This window comes from Neodiprion pinetum, chromosome 1 (assembly GCF_021155775.2).
Source record: "Neodiprion pinetum isolate iyNeoPine1 chromosome 1, iyNeoPine1.2, whole genome shotgun sequence".
Taxonomy (NCBI): Eukaryota; Metazoa; Arthropoda; class Insecta; order Hymenoptera; family Diprionidae; genus Neodiprion; species Neodiprion pinetum.
The window spans coordinates 6366961-6382814 of NC_060232.1; the positions used below are offsets into that span (position 1 = coordinate 6366961).

General features: G+C 41.7%; 2 protein-coding genes across 2 annotated transcripts; one reads left to right on the forward strand and one right to left on the reverse strand.

Annotated features, from left to right (window-relative positions):
• Positions 1–9018: 9018 nt before the first annotated feature.
• Positions 9019–10429, reverse strand: CPR27 (cuticular protein 27). The gene is made up of 4 exons (XM_046629355.2): positions 10281–10429; positions 9893–9999; positions 9372–9764; positions 9019–9271 (listed from the first exon to the last, which is right to left on the reverse strand). The coding sequence occupies exons 1-4, from the start codon at positions 10296–10298 to the stop codon at positions 9043–9045; spliced, it is 747 nt and encodes a 248-aa protein (XP_046485311.1). The 5' UTR covers positions 10299–10429; the 3' UTR covers positions 9019–9042.
• Positions 10430–11500: 1071 nt separating this feature from the next.
• Positions 11501–14044, forward strand: LOC124220458 (uncharacterized). Its single transcript, XM_046629377.2, has 6 exons — positions 11501–11945; positions 12406–12690; positions 13173–13306; positions 13399–13461; positions 13556–13645; positions 13711–14044. Exons 2-6 carry the CDS (start codon positions 12471–12473, stop codon positions 13762–13764), a joined length of 561 nt encoding a protein of 186 aa, XP_046485333.1. The 5' UTR covers positions 11501–11945; positions 12406–12470; the 3' UTR covers positions 13765–14044.
• Positions 14045–15854: the final 1810 nt, after the last annotated feature.

Below are 15854 nucleotides of genomic sequence, written 5' to 3' on the forward strand. Positions count from 1 at the left end.
ATTGATTCGTATGACTCTTTCCCGACCAATTGGACCCCAAGGAACTCAGAAAACGCAGCAAAAGGAGCGTGGGATCAACGGGCGAGAAGATACGAGGAAAAAAGCACCTGCTGAAAAATGTCGAAAATTCAGGTTTCCGTTTTTTGGCTGTAACTTTCGATGCGTTGATCGCAGCGTATTGGGACTGCGCCCAATCGATTTCTCTCGCAAAATTACGTCGGAATAGTGCCACAATTAATTTATTCCAGCACTTTTGAAAATCGCGAAAATTTTCGCCAAAAATACAAAGGGGTTAACCTTCCTTTTTTTTTGACCAAAAAATTTTTCGTCTCAGAATTGATTCGTATGACTCCTTCCCGACCAATTGGACCCCAAGGAACTCAGAAAACGCAGCGAAAGGAGCGTGGGATCAACGGGAGAGAAGATACGAAATTTTCGCCAAAAATACAAAGGGGTTAACCTTCCTTTTTTTTGACCAAAAAATTTTTCGTCTCAGAATTGATTCGTATGACCCTTTTCCGACCAATTGGACCCCAAGGAACTCAGAAAACGCAGCAAAAGGAGCGTGGGATCAACGGGAGAGGAGATACGAGGAAAAAAGCACCTGCTGAAAAATGTCGAAAATTCAGGTTTTCGTTTTTTGGCTGTAACTTTCGATGCGTTGATCGCAGCGTATTGGAACTGCGCCTTATCGATTGCTCTCGCAAAATCACGTCCGAATAGTACATGAAAGAATTTATTCCAGCACTTTTCCGAATCCCCAAAATTTCCGCCAAAAATGCAAAAGGGTTAGCCTTACTTTTTCTTCATTTTTTGAGCGGAAAATTTTTTGTTTCGGATTCGATTCAAATGACCCGTACCTGATTTATTGGACCCTCAGGAACTCAGAAAACGCAGCGAAAACAGCGTAGTGATTTAAAGACCTAGAAAGGTGATAGGGAGAGAAAGAACGACGCTTCTTAACACTTCGAGTGTATTTAACACACATTTGAAAGATACGAGCGAAATTTTTCATCATCCAACTGTCGCAGAACGGCAGCGTTATTAGCCGACCCGTTCACTGAAGAATACATCTTCAGTCAACGGCTGACGATCGAAGGGCCTGGCCGCTTGAGTCTGGAATCGGCAGGAGAGATAAGGTGTGTATTTCTTGTATGAAATGTGAAAGCTAAAATCATTATACATCATATCATATCATCATACATCATACATCATACATCATACATCGCACATCATACATCGTACATCATACATCATCATACATAGTATCAAAGTTCGAAACCATAGTTTGGATGTCGGATGTTCAGAAAGTGACGTCACCAATTCAGAATCAGCTAGCCGAATTCCTCAGTCGGGAAACAACCGCGCAGTAGAGCGGACGGATGAGAGTCGAGCTCCGCAAATTTCGAGTAAGGGTTCTCAACCTCCCGATCCCGCGCTTCGGGTCCGCTACGGATTTCGAGTACCGGGTTCTCAACCTTCCGGATCCCGCGCTTCGGGTCCGCTACGCGGTGAAACTCGACTTCCAGGATAAGCGCTCCGTGGCTCCTCGTTCATGTTTACAATAAATTATTTCAATTCGTTTTTCGCGCAAGCCCAAATTCGGTAGCTGTCAGTCCGCTAATAAAATATCTCGACTTCCAGGATAAGCGCTCCGTGGCTCCTCGTTCATGTTTACAATAAATTATTTCAATTCGTTTTTCGCGCAAGCCCAAATTCGGTAGCTGTCCGTCCGCTAATAAAATATCTCGACTTCCAGGATAAGCGCTCCGTGGCTCCTCGTTCATGTTTACAATAAATTATTTCAATTCGTTTTTCGCGCAAGCCCAAATTCGGTAGCTGTCAGTCCGCTAATAAAATATCTCGACTTCCAGGATAAGCGCTCCGTGGCTCCTCGTTCATGTTTACAATAAATTATTTCAATTCGTTTTTCGCGCAAGCCCAAATTCGGTAGCTGTCAGTCCGCTAATAAAATATCTCGACTTCCAGGATAAGCGCTCCGTGACTCCTCGTTCATGTTTACAATAAATTATTTCAATTCGTTTTTCGCGCAAGCCCAAATTCGGTAGCTGTCAGTCCGCTAATAAAATATCTCGACTTCCAGGATAAGCGCTCCGTGGCTCCTCGTTCATGTTTACAATAAATTATTTCAATTCGTTTTTCGCGCAAGCCCAAATTCGGTAGCTGTCCGTCCGCTAATAAAATATCTCGACTTCCAGGATAAGCGCTCCGTGGCTCCTCGTTCATGTTTACAATAAATTATTTCAATTCGTTTTTCGCGCAAGCCCAAATTCGGTAGCTGTCAGTCCGCTAATAAAATATCTCGACTTCCAGGATAAGCGCTCCGTGGCTCCTCGTTCATGTTTACAATAAATTATTTCAATTCGTTTTTCGCGCAAGCCCAAATTCGGTAGCTGTCAGTCCGCTAATAAAATATCTCGACTTCCAGGATAAGCGCTCCGTGGCTCCTCGTTCATGTTTACAATAAATTATTTCAATTCGTTTTTCGCGCAAGCCCAAATTCGGTAGCTGTCAGTCCGCTGATAAAATATCTCGACTTCCAGGATAAGCGCTCCGTGGTTCCTGGTTCATGTTTACAATAAATTATTTCAATTCGTTTTTCGCGCAAGCCCAAATTCGGTAGCTGTCAGTCCGCTAATGAAATATCTCGACTTCCAGGATAAGCGCTCCGTGGCTCCTCGTTCATGTTTACAATAAATTATTTCAATTCGTTTTTCGCGCAAGCCCAAATTCGGTAGCTGTCAGTCCGCTAATAAAATATCTCGACTTCCAGGATAAGCGCTCCGTGGTTCCTGGTTCATGTTTACAATAAATTATTTCAATTCGTTTTTCGCGCAAGCCCAAATTCGGTAGCTGTCAGTACGCTAATAAAATATCTATAACTTTGTAATCTTCTCATAATCTTTCTGGTAGATTTTATCGATAAAAAAATTATATCAAACCTTACACATTATTTTTGATTTGTTCTCACGCTGAAAATATTTATTAGTATTCGGGGTATAACTCGAGGTGGTTGAAGGTGGTCGGAGGTGGACGAGGAGGAGGACGAGGAGGACGAGGATTTGTGCTGGGTGAGTGAAACACTTTTATAATATTCGATGGCAATTATAATTATATTTCATCTGAAATATTACAAACTTGTCACGTTTACAATAAATTATTTCAATTCGTTTTTCGTGCAAGCACATATTCAGTAGCTATGAATAATCTTGTACAATTTATTATATTATCAATTGATTCATTAATATTCTTATAATATTTAATGACAATTGTAATTATATTTCATCTGAAATATTACAAACTTGTCACGTTTACAATAAATTATTTCAATTCATTTTTCGTGCAAGCACATATTCAGTAGCTATGAATAATCTTATACAATTTATTATATTATTAATTAATTAATTAATATTCTTATAATATTTAATAGCAATTGTAATTATATTTCATCTGAAATATTACAAACTTGTCACGTTTACAATAAATTATTTCAATTCATTTTTCGTGCAAGCACATATTCAGTAGCTATGAATAATCTTGTACAATTTATTATATTCTTAATTAATTGATTAAATACATTAATCCTTACACAATATTTTCGATGTCTTCCTATACTAAAAATATTCATTACTATTCCAGGTATTACCCGAGGTGGTCGGAGGTGGACGAGGAGGAGGACGAGCTGGACGAGGAGGAGGACCAGGTGGACGAGGAGGAGGACGAGGTGGACGAGGAGGAGGCGGGGTGGGTCGTGGGAGAGGACCTCTCCTCTCCTCAGAGGAGAGGAGGGGGAGGGGCAGGGAAGGGGGAGAGGTGGGCGGGGAGGGGGAAGGGTTGGGAAGGGAAGGGGCGGGGAGGGCGGCTGGGAGGGGAGGGCGGCGGGGAGGGGGAAGGGAAGGGGCGGGGAGGGGGCGGGTGGGAGGGAGGGAGGGAGAGGGAGGGAGGGAGGGAGAGGGAGGGAGGGAGGGAGAGGGAGGGAGGAATGTCGATGCGAGCCCGTTAGAGTTAATAGAGCAGTACACCCCCCCCTCCTGCGCCCGCCCACCCTCCCTCCCTCCCGCCCTCCCTCCTCCCCGCCCTCCCTCCCTCCCTCCCTCCCTCCCGCCACCCTCCCCTCCCCTTCCCTCCCCCTTCCCCTCCCCGCCACCCTCCCCTCCCCGCCACCCTCCCCTCCCCGCCGCCCTCCCCTCCCCTTCCCATCCCATCCCTTCCCCATCCCCGCCCACCTCTCCCCCTTCCCTGCCCCTCCCCCTCCTCTCCTCTGAGGAGAGGAGAGGTCCTCTCCCACGACCCACCCCGCCTCCTCCTCGTCCACCTCGTCCTCCTCCTCGTCCACCTGGTCCTCCTCCTCGTCCAGCTCGTCCTCCTCCTCGTCCACCTCCGACCACCTCGGGTAATACCTGGAATAGTAATGAATATTTTTAGTATAGGAAGACATCGAAAATATTGTGTAAGGATTAATGTATTTAATCAATTAATTAATAATATAATAAATTGTACAAGATTATTCATAGCTACTGAATATGTGCTTGCACAAAAAATGAATTGAAATAATTTATTGTAAACGTGACAAATTTGTAATATTTCAGATGAAATATAATTACAATTGCCATTAAATATTATAGGAATATTAATTGATTAATTAATAATATAATAAATTGTATAAGATTATTCATAGCTACTGAATATGTGCTTGCACGAAAAATAAATTGAAATAATTTATTGTAAACGTGACAAGTTTGTAATATTTCAGATGAAATATAATTACAATTGCCATTAAATATTATAAGAATATTAACTAATTAATTAATAATATAATAAATTGTATAAGATTATTCATAGCTACTGAATATGTGCTTGCACGAAAAATGAATTGAAATAATTTATTGTAAACGTGACAAGTTTGTAATATTTCAGATGAAATATAATTATAATTGCCATCAAATATTATGAAAGTGTTCTACTCACCCAGCACAAATCCTCGTCCTCCTCGTCCTCCTCCTCGTCCACCTCCGACCACCTTCAACCACCTCGAGTTATACCCCGAATACTAATAAATATTTTCAGCGTGAGAACAAATCAAAAATAATGTGTAAGGTTTGATATAATTTTTTTATCGATAAAATCTACCAGAAAGATTATGAGAAGATTACAAAGTTATAGAAATTTTATTAGCGTACTGACAGCTACCGAATTTGGGCTTGCGCGAAAAACGAATTGAAATAATTTATTGTAAACATGAACGAGGAGCCACGGAGCGCTTATCCTGGAAGTCGAGATATTTTATTAGCGGACTGACAGCTACCGAATTTGGGCTTGCGCGAAAAACGAATTGAAATAATTTATTGTAAACATGAACCAGGAACCACGGAGCGCTTATCCTGGAAGTCGAGATATTTTATTAGCGGACTGACAGCTACCGAATTTGGGCTTGCGCGAAAAACGAATTGAAATAATTTATTGTAAACATGAACGAGGAGCCACGGAGCGCTTATCCTGGAAGTCGAGATATTTTATTAGCGGACTGACAGCTACCGAATTTGGGCTTGCGCGAAAAACGAATTGAAATAATTTATTGTAAACATGAACGAGGAGCCACGGAGCGCTTATCCTGGAAGTCGAGATATTTTATTAGCGGACTGACAGCTACCGAATTTGGGCTTGCGCGAAAAACGAATTGAAATAATTTATTGTAAACATGAACGAGGAGTCACGGAGCGCTTATCCTGGAAGTCGAGATATTTTATTAGCGGACTGACAGCTACCGAATTTGGGCTTGCGCGAAAAACGAATTGAAATAATTTATTGTAAACATGAACGAGGAGCCACGGAGCGCTTATCCTGGAAGTCGAGATATTTTACTAGCGGACTGACAGCTACCGAATTTGGGCTTGCGCGAAAAACGAATTGAAATAATTTATTGTAAACATGAACGAGGAGCCACGGAGCGCTTATCCTGGAAGTCGAAATATTTTATTAGCGGACGGACAGCTACCGAATTTGGGCTTGCGCGAAAAACGAATTGAAATAATTTATTGTAAACATGAACGAGGAGCCACGGAGCGCTTATCCTGGAAGTCGAGATATTTTATTAGCGGACTGACAGCTACCGAATTTGGGCTTGCGCGAAAAACGAATTGAAATAATTTATTGTAAACATGAACGAGGAGCCACGGAGCGCTTATCCTGGAAGTCGAGATATTTTATTAGCGGACTGACAGCTACCGAATTTGGGCTTGCGCGAAAAACGAATTGAAATAATTTATTGTAAACATGAACGAGGAGCCACGGAGCGCTTATCCTGGAAGTCGAGTTTCACCGCGTAGCGGACCCGAAGCGCGGGATCCGGAAGGTTGAGAACCCGGTACTCGAAATCCGTAGCGGACCCGAAGCGCGGGATCGGGAGGTTGAGAACCCTTACTCGAAATTTGCGGAGCTCGACTCTCATCCGTCCGCTCTACTGCGCGGTTGTTTCCCGACTGAGGAATTCGGCTAGCTGATTCTGAATTGGTGACGTCACTTTCTGAACATCCGACATCCAAACTATGGTTTCGAACTTTGATACTATGTATGATGATGTATGATGTACGATGTATGATGTATGATGTATGATGTATGATGTATGATGTATGATGATATGATATGATGTATAATGATTTTAGCTTTCACATTTCATACAAGAAATACACACTTTATCTCTCCTGCCGATTCCAGACTCAAGCGGCCAGGCCCTTCGATCGTCAGCCGTTGACTGAAGATGTATTCTTCAGTGAACGGGTCGGCTAATAACGCTGCCGTTCTGCGACAGTTGGATGATGAAAAATTTCGCTCGTATCTTTCAAATGTGTGTTAAAATACACTCGAAGTGTTAAGAAGCGTCGTTCTTTCTCTCCCTATCACCTTTCTAGGACTTTAAATCACTACGCAGCGTTAAATACTGTCTCATATACGAAGCATCCATTTTATCTCGTTCAGAATTAGCGCATCCGTTATGTATTGCAGTTACTCTGAATTTTTTTCCATCCGAATACTTTTCGAAAAACAATTCCGCTTCTCCACCCAACGCAGATGCTTCACTTGCGACCAGCTAAAACAGCGTTTCGATTCTATGCCTATGAAAATTCAAGATCGAGAGAGCAAATGAAAAGTTGTTGGAATAATTGTGAAGACTAATGTTATGGAATACATCGAGCGCGCGTCGAATAGAATCCCATTTCGAAATGAATAATTCTTCTCTTTTCATATCATAGCTAATCTAGTAATGTAGGTAAATAGGATGGTTGGAGGTGTTCGGAAATGGTAGGACATTTCAAAAGTTAAAGTCGACGATGATCCCGTGCATCAATTTTATCGTTACAGATTTTCTTTTTCCATGAGGCATAGAGTATTCAACAACGATAATGCAGTCCTTAAAATTCATCATTCATCTCTGTCTGGAAAGCTAATTCGCAAGGCGTGGTGTTCTATTCTATTTGCATTATTAGAAAAATACCCGTACTGTACATACACTGTGTCTAATCTTTTGCTACATTTGGTTTAATCCCCATGCTTCCACAGCACGAATAGTCGGAAATGTTTTTGATTATCCATAATAAAATAAAAGAAGTAACAAAGCTTAAATTTATTGTGAAAGCTCTAATGAATACATCAAACTGCGGTCGAATCAATTCATTTATTATTTGCACATGACCTCTGGATATTTGATACATTTTTCCTCAATACATTGAAACATACGTATTTATAATGAAATATCATGCAATGGGCTGTGTAAACTATAAACTATAATTTCTATCGAATAGCTGCTTTTACATCAACAGGGCTTTGAGACTCAGTTCCGTTCGTCCTCCTTCTCGTCCACCTCCGACCACCTCCAACAATCGCCAACCACCTCGAACAACCACCGATAACCACCTCGGGTTGTACCTGGAACAGCAATGAATATTTTCAGTATAAGAAAACATCGAAAACATTACGTAAGGATTCATATAATCACAGGTTTTGTTTTTTGGCTGTAACTTTCGATGCGTTGATCGCAGCGTATTGGGACTGCGCCCAATCGATTTCTCTCGCAAAATTACGTCGGAATAGTGCCACAATTAATTTATTCCAGCACTTTTGAAAATCGCGAAAATTTTCGCCAAAAATACAAAGGGGTTAACCTTCCTTTTTTTTTGACCAAAAAATTTTTAGTCTCAGAATTGATTCGTATGACTTTTGTTCGACCATTTGGACCCCAAGGTACTCAAAAAACGCAGCGAAAAGAGCGTGGGATCAACAGGAGAGAAACGACGAAGGAAAAAGCACCTGCTGAAAAATGTCGAAAATTCAGGTTTCCGTTTTGAGGCTGTAACTTTCGATGCGTTGATCGCAGCGTATCGGGACTGCATCCAATCGATTTCTTTCGCAAAATTACGTCGGAATAGCGCCACAATTAATTTATTCCAGAACTTTTCAAAACGTGAAAATTTTCGCCAAACATGCAAAGGGGTTTCCCGTACTGTTTTTCAAATATTTCCAGCCGAAAATACTTGATCTTAGGTTTGCAACGTCAATAACGTGTAGGTTACAATAGAATTCAGCATTTTTCACGATCTGAAAAATTTTCATCTAAAATAAAATAGTCAGCCTTTTACTTTTAGAGGCATCAAAGTTTTTGTTTTAGATTTAATTCGTATAATCATCATATGGCTAGTTGGTATTGTTCGAATCCAGGAAACTTACCGAAAATCGCGTGGGACCAAGAGTAGCAAAATCACGAACGAAGGATCAACAGTGAAAACGTTACGAAGGAAACCTCTCGATTTTTTGCAATCAGGGCATTGAGGTCTTATTTTAAGAATTCCCTTCACATCTTTTTTCGCGACTAATTTTGTTGAAATCTCAACAAGAAGCATCTATTACTCGTTAAAACAACAATGACACATGTTAGAATCTCAGGTTCCTCAACCACAGTAGATTTAGTTACGAGGCCGACTTGGTCATAATGTATCCACTACATTGTTACGCAAAATATCTTTTTATTCATTCCATTTGTACATATTTGCTAAAATAATTGTCATTTGCACCAACAGTTTGTGGGCTGCGACGTTTTTGATTGTAGAATCGATCACTGAGGTACTGAAATGATCCCTGTCCCTGGTACCGATAGTCCGCCGAATGATCCTGCTGCTGGTACTGAGACTGGTATTGTTGTTGTTCAGCGGGATGATTTCTCGACTGGATGTTGTAGACAGAAGACTGTGTGTCGTATCTACGGCAGGAAAACCAAAATCACGAGTATAATAATACATGGCTCGTTCTGCACTAGCATCGAATCCAAATTCCTAACTTATTCAAACGTTTTTACATACCTTTGCGGCGCTGGATTGTAGACCTCTGGAGCTTCATAATTCGGTTGTTTCGCGTAGTTCGTCCTCTTCGGTATCGGCCTGTAGTACTCTCCATTGGTGTACTTGGGGTCAGTATAATAGACGGAAGGATCCTCCCTGTACTGTCCGTCGTCTTCGGGGTCGTTGGGACCGGCGACAGTGTTACCCTGGATGGTGGAGGGAGGAACGTTGATGTCGGTTCCAGCAGGCTCAAAACCGCGTCTAGAGGCGCCGTATTCGACCTCTCGAACCTTTCCCGTATCATCGACGAACCCGTATTTCCCGTACACTTCCCCCGTGGGGTATTTCGATTCTATCTTGAACGAACCATCGGCTGCTTCGTACCCGTAACTGTAGCTACCGTCCTCGTTGTGCCTGAGGAAAGAAAATCCTTGTTTCAGCATGAAAATTTCCACAGATCACCGATACGATGTCGCAATCGCTTCCAGCATCAAAAATGCGCTGTACAATAAGAGGTACGAGACATTACGCATGGCGATTACCTGTCAATCTGCTTGAGTATGGGTACGGGAGTCGTGGTTTGGTAAGGCTGCTGGTACTGCGCGTGTATCAGCCTGGTTGAGCTCAGAGTGCAGAGCACAAACGATACCTGTAACAAAGGAATACAGTCAATGGGCAAGGCAAATGCCGTAGCGATCAGTAGAGTGGGCGTTGAGCGTGGACCACAGCCTTCGATCACGTTCACAAAGGTTCACTTTCATCGACACATGATCGGTTCGTTTTATTCGCATAACAGGTGACCGTGCGATTCAATTTCTCGTCTATGCTCAAGGTTCAAAAACGCGAAACTAACGAAATCGCAAATGCGGATGGCCCCCGGTTTTCACCTCCTTGTTTCTCAATCACTCTTCTCGCTGTTTTTCTACTCACTATAATGAGGCGACCCATGGTGTCTGCCGTTCTGGTTCACTTCAAGTCGGTTGTTCCCGGTGCGCGTCGAGTCGCTCGGCTTATATACTCCTTGCTACCATTAGGTCACACCCATCGTCGTGAGTCCACCTCTTCACCTCGTCTTCGCCAGGTATATCCATGCGCACCGTCTTTGAAAATACCAGTGAATCACTTCCTCACGATCTTCGTGATTCGCCAAGCCTGATTCGATTCCTCTGTGGAATTTGAACGTTGTGTGAAAAGGATACAAGTTTCTTTTTTCAAATTTGAAATGCGAAGCAAGTATTATGGCAACCTTGACCTTGAACGTCGTGAAAGGATTCTGGAATTCCGATCTAGTCGCCTTAAGAACTGCGCACTCTACGCTTCGCGCCGTGTTTGCATATGTAGATCATGATCCGACACTTTCGTATTTTCTCGTTCAAAACACGCAAGATTCGTGAACGAAACTCTATCGCCCTCCTTTCCGCTGCGCCATGTGGGGATAATTAGTGTTACGTGATCTGATCTGATCTCGTTGGAAACGCGTTTCTCATATAATACCTGCAGTCCTTTACGTAACACCGAATTCCACCGAATTTCTCCGGTACGTGTGATACATAATCGTGACGAAAAGCCCCCCTGTTGCTTATTAGTAACGCAATCGAATTTTCGGCAAGGCTGTGGTATTCAATGCGTGACGAAATGACCTGCAGGGAAAAATCTGTTCTATAAAAAGAGTAGATAATTAAGTAGTTCTACGACATTTAACTCCCAGTCCACGAATTTTTCTTACAGTTTTGGTACAGACGTTCGAAATTTTCCTTCAGAGAAAAGCTAATCAGTCTCTGAGCTCAACAATTTAGCAAATCGATCAAACAATCACCGAATTGCACGTTGCGCACGTAGAAAATGCCACAGCTCGATCCATGGATTTAACAGAGATTGTACAGTCAACGAAACGGCCTTGGAGCTTGTCCATCGAAAGCGAAATCGCTCCCGATTCGGTCACTGCCATCGTCACGACATTGGTCTCCTCCCATTTTTTTGCTCTACCGTGATCCGTATATTTTTCGTAGATAAATAATGATCCACGATGTCAGCCAGAGCAGTTAAACTGGAGGATGAATTTCGGATACTGTAGACTAACTGTGGCAGCCGGTATACGCCAAGAATAGAATTCAACATCAAATCACCGAGACTAGTATAATTTTATTCGTTTTATGATGTGGGTATAGCTTTTACACACCTGCGTTAGTCGCAGAAATGGCCTTCATCTGCTCGTTTATTGAACGCCTTTATTCTCGTCTCATCCATATTGCCTGGACATTTTTCACTGGTATAAATATATGCATCAGGGTTTTGGGTTCGTAAAGCAGGTCGAGGTACAGTGAGATCAGACCGTATGTACCTGTGCTCCAGTTTATACGGGGTATGCATATTTTATACATACAAAAGTCGGTCGGTTGCATGTCAGTCAATTTCTCAAATTGAACCCGCTCGATTTTCGGGGTTCAAAGAATGCGTTCTGCCTCACGATTTTTTCCGGTGCGTATTATACCAACCTTTCACAAGTGACGTGAGCTCAAGCGGATTCTTTGTATGCAGAGAAAAGCAAAGAGCCATTTGTGTCGCAAGAGTGTCGCCGTTTCACGCCTGAGTGGAGTAAGTACCCGCGGAAAGCAGAAGCACGTGAGCTTGTGGTAAAAAGCCGCACATTTTCAGCCGGATGGCATGATAATTGTTTAGGAAATTATTTTTCGACGAGAAGCAAGGTGTACAATGTCAAGGAGAGTTTCACACCACTCTGTTTGATTGCTATGTTTCACCTTATACGAGAAAGAGGGTGAGATACAGAACGTATAAGAAGCGGGCGAACGGAAACAATTCACGGGATATTTCGTATAAAGACCATTCAGTATAAAGTTATCGATGGAAACCGCGAGGATATCTCATGTAAAAGATTTCTTGGGGCCGTCTTTCTTATTTGTGTGGTTCATCGGAGTACCGGAAGTCCAAGTTTGGCGGGGCTGGAGGGTTGCTCATCCTGTGATATTCGTACTGTTCCTTTTCGTTTTGAATTGTTACACCATCGCAACCGAATACATCCGATTGTCTCGTCTAGGGTCAAATGACGGTGGATGTTTCTTCATAGCGGATATTGCTCTGTTCATTTCCAACCTCACGTTGATGGTCGTTTGGGTCACGCGAGGAGCGCGTAGTGTACACGAAACGGTGGTAAGCCTCGTTGCCGTTGACGAGGACATGAAAGCCTTCAAATTTTCCGGGAAAAGCGAATGCCTTGGCGGACAACACCCTTGGCTATCGGGACTGGAAGTTTTTCTCTCCATGGCAATGATCGCTTGTACCACCATTCTCACCTTTTCAACTCGGCAAACTACTCCGCCAGGTGTGCTGATTGCTTGGATTATCTATGCGATGAAGATCATCGTGTCTCGCATTCAGCTTGTGATCGCCGACATCATTTTGTCAGATCTTATTCGCCAGATCCGAATCAGATTCCAGAGAATCAACAACGCGTTGTACGAAATGGGAAATATCGTTGATGCGAGTGTGCTGATGCTTTCACGATTTTCTCTAATAGGGGGACGAGATCGTAAACTTATGGGGCTTATGAACCGACCACGACTAATGGTGCGCAATTCATTGCTCTTCCGATTATCTCAAGTAGTCTGTATAAATTAACGTGATCATATCGTGAATTGCAGAAATCACAAGTGGAGAAAATTTTGGCGGATGTAAATTTCTTGTGGCAAATGCACAAATCTTTTTGCGATATTGCGACTGATCTTAACTGCGCGTTTTGGCCTCACTTGGTCTGTACGCTTTTAGTCACGGTGCCGTTGTGTATGCAAAATGCGTTTGTTCTAGCTGTGACAAAATTTACCCAATACGAAAATGATCTGAACCGCTACATAATTATTGCCTTCCACTTCTCAGCGTTCGTCCAAATTATCGTTAAATCTTGGTTGATCGTGTCAAGCTGTGACGATCTAGCAGCTGAGGTATGAAACCGGTCTCCCTGGGAAGTTATTACTGATAAAAAGTTATTGAATTGTAATATAGACATGTTTTCTTATTATTGTACATATTGCAGGCTAACAAGTTTGGCATTATGCTGCATCGGATCAATATTTCTGACGCAGGTTTCAATCGACAGGTCAGTAAGACTAATTGTTTTGCTGAATGCAAGCTGGATAATATTCTAATTTTTGATCTGTAAGTACATGTATCAATTCGTCGCATATTTTCAGCTGCGAGAGCTTTCAGTCAAACAGTGCCAAAATAAATTCACCATGTCAGCGGGCGGATTATTTTCTATCAATATTCCGTTTATAACATATGTAAGTAAAAACCGTTTTTAACTGATCAGATAAAAAGAGTTTGATACCGTAACTTTTACTTCTAGATATTCTGCCCTGTAACGGCGTATACAGTTTTTGTCTACCAGTTGAACAATTAACATAAAATACATGTAGAATTGAGTAATATTATATTATACATATGTTTACTTCGATACTATTGTCAGTTATTCTGCGAATAGTTCAGCAGATCAGTAGATTAGACACCCAACCGTACCAATAAATTTAATTTAAAATTGAATCACGCCTTTACACTAGCAATATGAAAACTGCGCTGTATGTTGGATTGCCTAAGTGTTGGCGCCACCAGGTATCGCATAAGTTAGACAATTACATGTATACCTGTGTATAAGTTTTTGGAATCTCCCAATTGAATAAAGATAGCGGTTGTAATAAATAAATTGAATTGAAATTAAATGCATTATTTCTCAAATACCCGCCATTTACCTATACTCCCAAAATTGATAAATTTTATACAAGCATATTATACGAGACAAAACCTGCAATCACAATGCGTACGTCCAGGTATAGAAGAATTCAATTTACATTCATTCATAATGTAGATGAAATTTAGTGACAGTTACCTGATTGCATGCGTGCAGCAATTATTTACACAGACGTACACTAATTAAACAGTGTACAAAAAAATTTTAGTTCAGCTTGTTAGTCAAAAAGTTTTCAAGACAAGTTCAGTATAGTCCTGGCTAATCGGTGGTCGTAGATTAAAGCTGAAAGAAAACATATTTTACATGAATTTTTTTCAAAATGAACATACATATGGCATTTGAGTATTAAAGTTATTCTTGCCAAGATAAAAAGCCCAGCAGCTTGTATAATATTTTCTGCCAATTAAGAGGTGCATAGTCAACAAAAAACGATTTAGATATAAGTATACAGAACACAAAGTTCCTAGCGAAGAAACTTCCATTTAATATAATCGTGACTTTATTGATTCTGTATTATAAATGTATTCGGACAAACGTGAAAACGAATTATATTTACACAACGCAACGAGGAGCATTAGCAAAACACATTAGGGCGTTAGATTGATTGGAGTTGAGACGCTTACCTCTGAATATTACGGCAGACGATTGGAGTTACACTGGGTTGATACTAGTGGAGGCGTAAAGTAGTGTAACGATGAGCATATTCCAGCCTCGAACGGCTAGAAGCTCGTTATGGCCGTTCTTTGGAATCGCTTGGATATTCGGCGGGAGGGGTATCAAAGCTGGTCGAGTATGGAGGGTTTTATATTCGACAACAATCACCGTGATCGCCATATTCGTTTGCATCTCTGGACTGGCGAACGAGATTTTACCACGGAGCCAAATAACGGAAATACTCGGTTACTTCATTCAATTTACAGAGTGGCACAACGTACTCGTGATTCTCGTGTCAATATGGTTGTGGGATTCGAAAGGAGCTCGAGCGGTAGAGAAATCGATAAAAGAATTGACCAAACTGGATGAGGAGCTGACAAATTTTAACCTTCAAGTGAGCCACGAGACATTTCTGTGGAAACAATTGGTTACAATTTGTGGATTTTTGGCTTTCTTTATTTTTGGTGTAATCTTACAGCAATACTCGCTCGGCAAAAGTGACGATACTAATATCTCGGGAAATAGTTATTGGAAATCTCTAGCGATCGTCCTAGCTTTCTTCATGCCATATTTCTTTGCATTAATAGCTGACCTCTTATTCGTCGTTATGTTAGACGCATTCCAAATCAGATTCAAACTTGTTAATCAGATTTTCAGACAGATCGCAGAATCGAAAGGAATCACGAGAATTGCGGTACTTCCCGCTTCTTCGCAGCACTCTCGCAGACTAAATGCTGCGGCTGGAATATCCCAAAAAATAACCGCCGGAGGTGTAAGTATTCAATGACCACGTTTCTCGTTCACGTCATCAAAGCCTGACCAGGTCATCTGATTTTCTTCCAGCATCCATCGTCGTCGTATCTTATGATGGAAAGGGTTGACCGAGCTTCAAGAATACATCGACGTTTATTAAAAGCGGTCGAAGAAGTCAGAGATGCATTTTCTCTACAGCTGTGTACAGACTTTCCACTATTAATTTTTCTTCTCGTAGTCGTGACGTTTTCCCTGATCTCATTTACCTATGCCACGGAAAAAGAAGTTTGGCAGGCTTGCGAATGCGCTGTAGTGATTCTTTTTCTCGGTGGGAAATT

Coding starts and splice junctions, on each gene's coding strand:
- CPR27 (XM_046629355.2), bottom strand. Junction 9,765..9,892: donor ATACTCAAGCAGATTGACAG/GTAATCGCCATG, acceptor TTCTTTCCTCAG/GCACAACGAGGACGGTAGCT. Junction 9,272..9,371: donor TACAATCCAGCGCCGCAAAG/GTATGTAAAAAC, acceptor TTCCTGCCGTAG/ATACGACACACAGTCTTCTG.
- LOC124220458 (XM_046629377.2), top strand. CDS start 12,471: ATGGTCGTTTGGGTCACGCGAGGAGCGCGTAGTGTACACGAAACGGTG. Junction 12,691..13,172: donor TCGGCAAACTACTCCGCCAG/GTGTGCTGATTG, acceptor CGTTTGTTCTAG/CTGTGACAAAATTTACCCAA. Junction 13,646..13,710: donor ATATTCCGTTTATAACATAT/GTAAGTAAAAAC, acceptor TTTTACTTCTAG/ATATTCTGCCCTGTAACGGC.